The sequence below is a fragment of the Pelophylax lessonae genome (assembly GCF_965119305.1).
Source record: "Pelophylax lessonae genome assembly, chromosome: 9".
NCBI lineage: Eukaryota > Metazoa > Chordata > Amphibia > Anura > Ranidae > Pelophylax > Pelophylax lessonae.
In genome coordinates, this window is record NC_138776.1 from 112,639,774 (window position 1) to 112,652,337 (window position 12,564).

The 12,564-nt window shown below is 40.0% G+C and overlaps 1 protein-coding gene across 40 annotated transcripts in view; it reads left to right on the forward strand.

The window, feature by feature from the left end:
* ANK3 (ankyrin 3) overlaps positions 1 to 12,564 on the forward strand; it is a 920,123-nt gene that overhangs the window by 640,567 nt on the left and 266,992 nt on the right. For 28 of the 40 annotated variants that reach the window (XM_082268127.1, XM_082268164.1, XM_082268128.1 and 25 more), the window contains 2 exons: positions 1,166 to 1,189; positions 10,556 to 10,654. In XM_082268127.1, the coding sequence (XP_082124253.1) occupies positions 1,166 to 1,189; positions 10,556 to 10,654 (123 nt within the window). The remainder of the gene's footprint in view (positions 1 to 1,165; positions 1,190 to 10,555; positions 10,655 to 12,564) is intronic. The other 12 variants (XM_082268156.1, XM_082268133.1, XM_082268141.1 and 9 more) reach the window with 1 other exon arrangement.

Sequence of the window (12,564 nt, forward strand, 5' to 3'; positions counted from 1 at the left end):
TGTCTGTAGACCTGAGATCTATGAACACTGTGATCTCTGCAGATAACCACAGACCAAACAATCTTAGGGAAGGTGTTGGTGGTCTAGTAGCCATCCAAAATAGAATTCCCTGGATGATCCCTAGTTTTCTCCCAAGATAAGGTTGGCACAAGGGGTATCTGCTCAATGCACAAACATTCAAATTCAACCAAAGCAATTGTGCATTAAATTGTTGTTATTATACAGGATTTGTAAAATGCCAACAGTTTGCACAGCAATTTCCAAATGAAGGAAGACAGTACAGTTACAATTAAATCCAATACAGGAGGGTTCAGATGGCTCTGCTTGTGAAAGCTTACAATCAGTAGGATCATTCTTCTGCATTATTTGTAATAATCTTCTTAATATGATCTCATGTCTCCAGCTCTCCCTCCTTTCTTAAAAAAACAAAACAAAAAACAGGCATACTCATACACTCCGTCACACTGTGTTGGGCTCAGAAAAATCCGCCCTTCTCTTTTGCTATTGGTCAGAGTCGATGTTGTGCATTTGACACGAATAGACTGCAGTTACGGATCTGACTGCAGACTTCTCCCTTCTATTCTGTGTGACTTTACTATTGCTCGAGCTTGCTTGCATGATTGACAGGCAAGGAGGCAAACATTGATTTAAAAGATCGTACTGATGAATAAAAACACACAGCTCCAATTGCAGGATTAACCCTTACTAGGCTGCCAAGAATAGATTCATAACTAGCCTGTAAAGCCCTTATTGGCATGTTAGTAATAGATTTCCTGTTTTTGCCCATTTTAACTTTGTGTTCTATTTTTTCTAGTTTAATTAATGTATTCATTGTTTCCAAAGAGTTTATTATTGCTAATAATTTATGGACTCAATATATTGCGATGTGTGTATTTGTCTAGGTAGTATAAATTCACACTACAGCATTTTCCACTGAGTAATAAAATCTGTTTTATGTAAACTGCATGATACAGCATGCAGAATCACCTGGTAGAACTGTGTGATAAATAATAAATCATCAGACTCTGAACTCCCCTTCTGTGCCTGCCTTGTGGTCATCCAATGTCCCATATAGTTATCATAATCCTTTGTCATCCATGTCATCAGTGGTGGACTAACCATTCATTCTTTTCCCCCCTCTTTGCTTCCCAATGTGTAAACGTAGATGGTGGTGAATAGGACAACAGAGGTATATATATATATATAAATACACACAGTCACTTGCTCATATCTTAGCACTGCTGCTGCATTCTCTTTCTCTTTTCTTGTGTTGCCTCCTGTGTAGTTATTGTTTTGCTTTAGAACTCGAGGTAGCATGTGCAATAAGAGGCAATCCTGTACATGGGCTGTCTGCGGCTGAGCACTGTAAAAGAGCAGCAAAATTGACAGCATGTCACATAATGTCTGCAATGATCCTATAAATGTTTGATCAGCATTTGTTCAGAGCGGCAGACAGTCCTGACACACTGCTTCCTAGAGTGGTTCCTCTTAGGCTTCTCTGCATGACACTTGCACTCACCTTGTGTCAGCAAACTGGTGACCAGAACCTAGATCCTGCAGACCTTGAGCGATGAAGTCTTTTTTAGCTAGCATGGCTAAAATTTCTGCTCTTTACAGATTGCCTTTAGTTCAGCTGTTTGAGAAATGGATTGAAGTCTCACTGCATGAATTTTGCAAAGTTACTGATTCAATAAAAGTCCATATTTTAGCTATAGTTCACCTAACATAGATCAGATGGAATGAACTCAGTTTGCATCAGAACTAATTCATAATATTTTTTGAATCTACTATAGAAGATAAGACGCTCCTCTCATACAGTACATGAGCCCATCTCTAGTGCTTCCTTGAAAAACAGATGCTTTATTGTAAACTGGCTCAGTCCACACAAAAGTGATGTTAAAGGTGTGGGTACACACTGGGGAGTTGAATAAATGACTGGATATTAATTCCTCTCATGGACTCTATCAGTGAAATATCTCTTCTGGTTCTGCTTCCTCTGGTATAGTATTTAACTTCTCATGCCATTTTTTCTGCTGCTGTTAGAAATCCAGCATTGTGACTAAAGCTAGACAATCATGGGTCAGTTTTTTTTTTTGTTTAACCAGTGAATCAAACAAAAAAAAATCAACTGACCTGATTCCCCCTTTCACACATTCAATGTGGATGCAGTAATCCGCCCAGCTGCGTCGTCCTATTCTGACAGCAGGGAGACTCCTCCACCTTCACAATACACTGATCTACGCTGCAGTCTATTGCCGGCTGTCGCAGCAGACAGGTATGGAGGATCATGTGACCTCATCCCATTTGAAAATGCTTATGTCTATCAGCCAGTTGCTAGGCCTGAACATTGTCACATGACAGAGGAAGTGACCGCACTGCTTCTCCTAGCCTCTGAGACCATCTGACACTGATGTTTTAGAGGTGGCTGCAACAGAGGAAGAAGGAGCAGGGGGCGCTGACATAAAATAATTGGTGGGGTGGGCCCTTAGCAAAGACCCTATTAGGTGGGGGGATCCTTGGCAAAGACACTGTCAGGTGGCTTTGAATAGGCAAGGTAACAGTATCTCTTTAAAATAAACTTGTACCAGTACTGACGTTCTTCTAAAAATACTGGCTTTGTCATAGACTCAGAGCAAGTCAGAGTAAGTATTTCAGTCTAGGGCTACCTAAGTAATTCATTTTCTTTGTTGTTGAGATTTTAGTGCAGTTAACCCCCAAAGTCTATTATTTTTGCCCCCTGTTCCAGTGATTTCTTTGTTGTGTGGCTCATTGCAAACTATTCCTATGAAAGTCTCCTGGTTGAGTTCTTGAGTGGAAGAATATCTATTGTAGCACTGTCCCCATAGGGCTTGTTGTGTGATGACTTGTTGGACCTCCTCTGATTACCTGCAGACAGTCACTTAGGGTACAGTTCACACATTCATCCTTACCCAAAGGCACATTGCTCAATAAACAGTCCAGGGGTATTGCTTTTTTTTATTTATTGTGGAACATGAATGGGAGAAGGAATAGTGGGATACTCCAACTGGAACTAGCAACAGACATAGTGAACTATATTATCTTCAGGATACTCTCTAGCATCCCCTTCACTGCCACCCATCCACTGACTCTTCTAGCTGCACGGATGGCCCTTCTCAGGTCAGGCCCCTTGACACAGATCTGTACTCACTGTATGCAGAATCAGATCCTTCCAGTGTCTCCCTTCCAGTCAGCTGTACAGGTCCTCCGGGTTCAGTTCCTCTCTAGCTCTTTAGACCCTCAGGTCGACAACCTGGGGCTGCATGGCAACTTCTACAGAAGACGAGACAGCTGCCCCCTCCCTCCGGGACTCCGCTCTCCAGTTGAAAGACCCCAAGCACATGTGCTCCTGGAATCTATACAGTATCCCACTGAGGCACTTTCCTCCTGTGCACTCATTTGTCAGGTTTCCTCCCACTGTCCAATATGCCTCCCTATTAGACCAGTGTGAAACACTGCAGACAAACTGAGTTGCACCTGAGCACATTGAGCAGACCTCACTAGCAGATCCTGCTCTCTGGTAGGCAGAGAACAATATAGATTTACCTTGCAATCCTTCTGGAAAGCAGACAGAATCCAAAACTATACTCTCTCTCTCTCTAGCACCTACCTAGGAGGGTGCTACACTATTGATTCTTATGGAGAGGAAATCAATTTTGTGTCCAGTAGGAATCAATGGAATTTATTGTACATATAGTATCCCACAAAAGTGAGTTCACCCCTTTTATTATATATTTTCATGTGGCAACACTGAAGAAATTATACTTTGCTACAATGTAAAGTAGTGAGTGTACAGCCTCTATAACAGTGTAAATGCGCTGTCTCCTTTAAATACCTCAACACACTGCCATTAATATCTAAACCGCTGGCAACAAAAGTGAGTACACCCCTAAGTGAAAAGTTTCCAAATTGGGCCCAATGTGTCAATATTTTGTGTGATCACCATATTTTTTCTGCACTGTCTTAACCCTAATGGACATGGAGTTCACCGTGCTTCACAGGTTGTCACTGAAGTCCTTTTCCACTCCTCCATGACAACATCACAGGGCTGGTGGATGTTAGAGACCTTGCAGTCCTCCACCTTCCATTTGAGGATGCCCCACTGATGCTCAATAGGGTTTAGGTCTGGAGACATGCTTGGCCAGTCCATCACATTTACCCTCAGCTTCTTTAGTAAGGCAGTGGTCTTCTTGGAGGTGTGTTTGGGGTGGTTATCATGTTGGAATAATGCCCTGCGGCCCAGTCTCCGAAGGGAGGGGATCATGCTCTGCTTCAGTATGTCACTGTACATGTTGGCATTCATGGTTCCCTCAATGAACTGTAGCTCCCCAGTGCCGGCAGCACTCATGCAGCCCCAGACCATGAACCTCCCACCACCATGTTTGATTGTAGGCAAGACACACTTCTTCCAACCATCTGAACCTAATAGGTTTCTCTTGGTCTCATCAGACCACAAGACCTGGTTCCAGTAATCCGTGTCCTTAGTCTGCTTGTCTTCAGCAAACTGTTTGTGGGCTTTCTTTTGCATCATCTTTAGAAGAGGCTTCCTTCTGGGACAACAGCCATGAAGACCAATTTGATGCAGTGTGCGGCGTATGGTTTAAGCACTGACAGGCTGACCCTCCACCCCTTCAACCTCTGGAGCAATGCTGGCAGCACTCATCCGTCTATTTTCCAAAGACAACCTCTGGATATGACACTGAGCACGTGCACTCAACTCCTTTGGTCGACCATGGCGAGGCCTGTTCTGAGTGGAGCCTGTCCTGTTAAATCGCTGTATGGTCTTGGCCACCATGCTAGAGCTCAGTTTCAGGGTCTTTGCAATCTTCTTATAGCCCAGGCCATCTTTATGTAGAGCAACGATTCTTTTTTCAGATCCTCAGAGAGTTCTTTGCCATGAGGTGCCATGTTGAACTTCTAGTGACCAGTATGAGAGAGCGAGAGCGATAACACCAAATTGACCACACCTACTCCCCAATTACACCTTAGACCTTGTAACACTAATGAGTTACATAACACCAGGGAGGGAAAATGGCTAATTGGGCCCAATTTGGACATTTTCACTTACAGGTATACTCACTTTTGTTGCCAGCGGTTTAGACATTATTGGTTGTGTGTTGAGTTATTTTGAGGGGACACAAAATTTACACTGTTATACAAGCTGTACACTCACTACTTTACATTGTAGCAACGTGTCATTTCTTCAGTATCGTCACATGAAAAGATATAATAAAATATTTACAAAAATGTGAGGGGTGGACTCACTTATGTGAGATACTGTGTATATATATATATATATATATATATATATATATATATATATATACTGTATATATATATAGACACACACACATACACATATATACAGACAGACAAATTTGCACCACCGCGCCATATTTACAAAAATGTGAGGGTTTTACTCATTTTTGTGAGATACTGTATATGTGGAAGAAGAAGCGGCAGCTCCATGGCTCCCAGTTGCAACTTGGTAATTGTTGCTGTGAGAGAGATATGTCATTTTATATGCAGTTTGGGGGGGCACCCTTTTTATTTCTGGGCCATCAATGCAGTAAACAACACACTGGACCGTTCTCTGTACCACAAAAAAAAAAAAAAAAAAAAATGAATACATATGTGTGGTGTGATACGTTGGCAAAAACATAGGTTAGGTATGTTTTTTGGTTCACTGAGGGCCCAAAGGAAATAAATAGACTACTCCAACACAACACAAGACAGGTAAGTGAAAATGGGTCCTAAAATATTCAGAAACAAGATAGCTTCAAATTATTTAGTTTACTTGAGGCTTGCTAAGAGGGGGATAGATCTTTTAGAGGTGAAAGCTATAATATTTTTTAATGGGTTAGATTTATTTTCAGTGAAATTCTAAAATGTTACAGTGCATGCAACTTAAATTCAGAGGATATTATTCTGCATATTAATGCATGTACAATCCAAGTGTGCTGTGATTATTAGTATCTTAAAAAAAATATATAAGCATGTTCAAAGGGGTCTAGTGCTTTAAACAGTAGCCACTGATACACTCCTGCCTGCATGACACTAAATTTCTTGAATTGAGAAATATACCTACAGCTTATAAATTCAGCTGAAGACCATTATACTGTATCTTAAAGGAGCCCTGTTCTGGGAAAAATATAGAAGCTGCCATTGCCGACAATGCTAGTTGCCTGGCTGACCTCCATCCCCCAAAAAAATCTATTTTTTAGAAAGAGATGACAGTAAGGAAAACCTGCATATTTTCTCTTAGTATGTGTTTTCTTTTATGAGCTAATTTGGATGGCCATATACAGCCTGATTCTGCACTGATTTATCAGCCTAATGTAATGTTTGGGTGAAATTTCATTGGTCTAGGGGACATATAAAGCAACTCGTTAAAAAATGTCTGCGTAATGGCACTGATTCTTCAGTTAAAAAAAGGACATTTTTAACTGTGTGCCTCCGCTTTTCAGCTTTGTCACAAGGGACATTGCAGTAGGTTTATAGACAGGCAAGCATGTCATTGCCTGCCTTTCTAACTGAAAAATGTCTCTCTGATTATGTGCAACTTTCATTCACAAGGGCATGTAAATGACATTGGGGTCCCTTTTATTTGTATGTGTCTAAAGCAGCTATTTGCTTTTGATATACAGGAGAGTACATCTTTAGAAATTGAATTCCCCACACCCTTCACCATGCTCTATATGGCAAATGTATGCATATTTAGTGCAATAAACTTTATTTATTAATATTAGGAAGATAATGAAAAAATTCACAGAAATGATAAATCATTTCCTAACTGTCAATGTTTTCTTTAACATTGTCAGAATCTAAACAAATGCCTATAAAATGATCCTATAAAGCAGTGGTCTCCAAACTGGGGCCGGATCAGGCATTATTCCTGCCACTGACACCAACAAATGGGGCACTATTCCTTTCACTGACACCAACGGTGGGGCAAAATTCTTTCCACTGACAACAAAAATGGGGCACTATTCCCCCACTGACACCAACTATTTCCCCCCCTAATAACAAAGATCAGACATTGTTTACTCCCACTGGGCATAGTCCAGCCCCCCCTAAAGTCTCTTAAATTTCTTTAGAAAGTTTGGAGACCCCTGTTATAGAGTTATACTTCTTAGAAATCAACCATAGCTACTAACCCAACAACAGTGACATTTCCCAATGCAAGGGGATGATGCTTCAAAGACTGAATGCATTTCCAGCATGATGGAAAATCTTGATAAATGATAATATACTTTGATGCCCATTGAGTCTCATTGCTGGTATGTTTCATCCTTAATAGGGATGATCGAATGGTTCGGGTCGACCATCGGTTCGGCCCGAACATTGGGTGTTCGAGGTTCGGCCGAATTTAGAACTTTTTGCTGAAAAAGTTCGGAATTCGGCAACCAGAACCGACCAAAATGCAATGGTTCAGGAAATGGGCTTTAAAAGCCCGTGATTGGATCAGAACCATTAGCAAAAGCCAATTGAGGGGGCAGGAGAATGCTAGGAATGTGATTGGAGTGACTAGGGGGTCCATAGTCCAATCATTAGTGAATACGCCCCCCCCAGTATATAAGATAGCCCCCGCCAAATTCCTAGCATTGTTATACAGGGACATGGAAGAGAGTGGAAGCAGTTCTGTTAATTTTACTTTAAAAGTGTCATTTAGCATTTATTAGTGTGAGGAAAGGGATATCTAGTGTAGTTAGGGTGCTCTTTTACACTTTAGTTAGATGCAAAAATGTAGTTTCTGTAGGGAAAGTGTGAAGTTTCAGGGTGACCGTAATGTAGTGTAGGGTTAACTGACTGCTATGGCAGGGTGATCAAACCCTTCCATATCAGGGTGACAGTAATGTAGTGTAGGGTGAACTGACAGTGACTGCTATGGCAGGGTGACCAAACCCTTCCATATCAGGGTGACAGCTATAGAGAAAAAGCTAGTTTCTCTGAAGTCACTTTCGCTGCAGTAATATGGCTTCGCCCCTGTCAGCTTGCTTTTTGGCTGCAGGCGTCTATAGTGATTTTTTGAGCACATGTTTGGAGTCAGGCATGACATCTGAACATGTGTATAGGGGGTATATATACACACCCATGTATGTATATATATACCTGCACATATATAGGTGTGAAAGGAGCAGAAAACACTACTTGTGCTAATCAAATAATTAACACCAATATAGTTACGCTCCTATCACACCTATATATGTCTAGGTGTATATATACATATAAGTATGTGTGTATATATACCACTATACACAAGTTCAGATGTTTTGCCTGCCTTCAAAGAACCCAAGAAAATGCCCCAAAAAAACGCTAGCGTCAAAAAAAAAAACGCCCATGTGTGTTGTTGCAGGCATTTTTTGGGGGTTTTTGGAGGCAGGCAAAACATCTGAACTTGTGTATAGTGGTATATATACACACATACTTAAATGTATTTTACACTTAGACATATATAGGTGTTATAGGAGCAGAGCCATATTAGTGTTAATTATTTCATTAGCGCAAGCATATATTTCTGCTACTATCACACCTATATATGTCTAGGTGTATATATACATATAAGTATGTGTGTATATATACCTGTATACACAAGTTCAGATGTTTTGCCTGCCTCCAAAGAACCCCAAAAAATGCCCAAAAAAACGCTAGCGCCAAAAAAAGAATGCCCAGGTGTGTTGTTGCAGGCATTTTTTGGGGGTTTTTGGAGGCAGGCAAAACATCTGAACTTGTGTATATGGGTATATATACACACATACTTATATGTATATATACACCTAAACATATATAGGTGTGATAGTAGCAGAAATATATGCTTGCGCTAATGAAATCATTTACACTAATATGGCTCCGCTCCTATAACACCTATATATGTCTAAATGTAAAATACATATAAGTATGTGTGTATATATACCACTATACACAAGTTCAGATGTTTTGCCTGCCTCCAAAAACCCCCAAAAAATGCCTGCAACAACACACCTGGGCGTTTTTTTTTTTTTTGGCGCTAGCATTTTTTTGGGTTCTTTGGAGGCAGGCAAAACATCTGAACTTGTGTATAGTGGTATATATACACACATACTTATATGTATTTTACACTTAGACATATATAGGTGTGATAGGAGCGGAGCCATATTAGTGTAAATTATTTCATTAGCGCAAGCATATATTTCTGCTACTATCACACCTATATATGTCTAGGTGTATATATACATACATGGGTGTGTATATATACCTCCTATACACATGTTCTGATGTTTTACCTGCCTCAAAAGACCCCAAAAATGCCCAAAAAAACGCTTGCTACTAAACCGGCAAGGTGTGAAAAGAGAGAAGCCACTAACCTGTTCTATAAGTGACCTAATACAAATGATCATTTTTTTATGGTTCTGGACATGCTACAGAGCTGAAACTTCACAGGTACACTTTTTAGACCCCCCAGGTACTAAATCCAAAGGAATTTTTTTTTTTTTTTTTTTTTTTTTTTTTCAATAATTGGCTCTCTATCAAAAATGAAAATTTTTAAGAACTTTTTTTGTGTGATTAATAGTCCCTGGGGTATGACCCAGAACCCTAGGCACTTTTTAGGGGCATTTATTGGGTTTTAGGGCTTCAAAACTGTGTTTTTTGATTACCGAAGTTCGGGTCCCATTGATTTCAATGGGGTTCTGAAATCCGGGCCGAACTTTCGGGAAGTTCGGATGTTCTGGCCGAACCAAACTTTTGAAAAGTTCGATCATCCCTAATCCTAAAGTATCCAATTATTGCAAGCAAGGCTCAAATGTGCTAATTTTTACATTTCTTAATGAAAATGTACTTGTGTACTGTATGTTAAGAGCTTGATTTTGATTAATGCTGTGGGTTAAGCTAAAATGGTAGACCATAAGATGGTTGCCATGTGAAATGTGAGATTTTCAGTGGATCAAAGTCCTTATTGTCTATGGAATGATTGTTCAGACGAACCTTTATTCCACTGATGGATCTTCTACAAGTTTTTTTTTTTTTTTTTAAACATGAAGACTCAAATATTAAAGCATGCTGTGGATGTCCTGTTTAATACAACAGGCTGCATGTAATAGGACCTCAGGATCTGAGCATAATTCTGCAGGGAGAAATGAAACCACATACAAGAACAGGGAGTGGTCAGCTAGTATAATGCAGAGAGAAGGTTTAGAGATTTTATACACAGAAGTTAAAACAGAAAAGCCATAACAAACTACAAAATGACTTGTAAGGCAAATACATACTCATTCTGGTTTTCTTTATAAGCAAATGGCTCATTATACTTTTGGCCCTTGCATTTTAGGCCTCACTTAAGAAAGAACAGCCAGTTAACACAACTTGTCAGTAAGGGTAGATTCTGTAATAAGGTCAAAGTAAACGTAAGGAATATCGATCCCAAAATGATAAAGATTGTGTGAATGTCATTACTTTCTTATTTTTGGAATGTGAATGCATTTTGCTTGTGACGCTGCTTACTTTAATTACATTACTATAATATTCTTAATCGTGACCTTTGTTTTCTTTGGTCTTCTAGAGTGGCTTTACTCCGCTACACATAGCTGCGCATTACGGGAACATTAACGTGGCCACCCTACTACTAAGCCGGGGTGCAGCTGTGGACTTCACTGCCAGAGTAAGTCACCACTCAGTTTACCTTACTAAATGTATGTTAATATACTGACTGTGACTGTTACCTGTAGATAAATGTGGGTATCACGGTGCTCATTAATAGATAGATCTTGCTGAAAACAAAGGGTGATAAGACCTGCGTATCACTGTTCTAACTTGTTTTTCTCCCATACTCAAGGGACAGAGAGCACCAGTGCCTACATCAAGAAACAGTTATTGACTGATGGCAGGGATTTTCCTGTTTTTTGGAGAATCTCTAGAAATAATAACAAATGTTTCTCACACTTTCATTATCACTCCCACATGAATGCATAGTGCTTATGCAGTGCTTTATTTTCACAAACTGATATGTGGACTTAATGCAATGTGCAGTAACCCAAATTAACCAATCAGAATAAAGCTGGCCATACACGAATCAAATGTTGTCCAGTTCCTGATGACAAAATGTGCTTTTTTGGGGCTCTGTCAGTACTCTCACACCTGACCATTTTAAAATGATTGGCCAAACAGTGGCTGCATCCAATCCAATCCTGCTGCTGTTCAGGTATACTGTTTCCAGCTGTCAGAATACAATAGCCACAGTGGGAGATTAACCAGTCTGTGCTGTTTAGCATCTGAATCAGGAATCTGATATTTTTTCGTTCATCCTGCAGAGTCTATGTGTGTATGGGCAACCTTCAGTTTTAGATAACAAAATTGTGTACAGCGCCAAAACAATATATAAACGAATAAATAGAAACTTTAATAGAAAACGAAGTCCATAAAGTCCATGGGTGAGTGCATGAAAGCCAGTTGTTAGTGGAGAAAGAAGAAAGGAGTCCAACACCAGAGAGCTTTCCAACTGATAATTATTGCAAAAACCACGTGCTCAAATGAAGAGGTCTCCTTAACGGAACTCTTGACCCCCGATTAAGAGAGGTCAAACAGGCATGCATCAAACTGGAAGCTCAGGTTAGAACGGTATCTCCAATAGTAACTGGCACCGGATCAAACGCACTCGGTTCCAAGATCATAATATCCAAATGCTTCCACTCCTTCAGAGTTCCTCCACAAAGATAATTGAGGATATACCTGGTAAAGTATGTAATTGTTTGCATACGGCAGGCCGGAGGATATAAACACTTAATGATGCAATGCACAGTATATGTAAAGAGGACAAACAGCCCAAAAGTATAGTCCCATTCGTGAGATCAGTTTTAGAGCTGTCTGCTGGTACAGATGACCGATCACTTTGAATTGGCTGTTGTGGGTTACTTTTGCCTTAATGGGGCAGTTCCACTAACATACAGAATAGGTCTGTGTATAATGCAACGGGATCATTCAGGTTTTAGATATGAACAGGTAAACAGCAGATACTTATCACCAAGCATTTACTGTTGGTGAATCAATCACTGTCATTTTAAACGTTTACATCGAAAATGTATACCTGCAGTAACTGATGAATGTCAGATTCACTACTTTATAAATACTGTATATCCCATAGTAAAGTAGATGCTGGCACCTCACTTTCCCCCACTGATTGCTACTTCAAGGGGAGGGCTGCAAGGTTTACTTGAACCTTGTGAACTACATCTTCTCATGAGCCGAAGATACATACATCTATATAGAAGTTCCAGGTTTCCAGGAAAAAGACCTCTGTATTTTTACATACTCTTACATAGTCTTTAATGCTTCCTTCCATTGTACATGTACTATTTTCGATTTACAAAGTACTAGATCAAATCAATGCAGAATATTAAATTGCTGTTTAAACCTTCCCTATTTCCACCATGACTGATAAATGAAGAGATGAAAGGGCCATGCTGGGCATTTAAATAGTGGTATTGATCTCCAGACAAAGGCATGTCTGTTTTAATGCTTTAGAAGCACTATTAGTAATTGACATGAAGAGTGAAGCTTTCACATTAAGGGTTC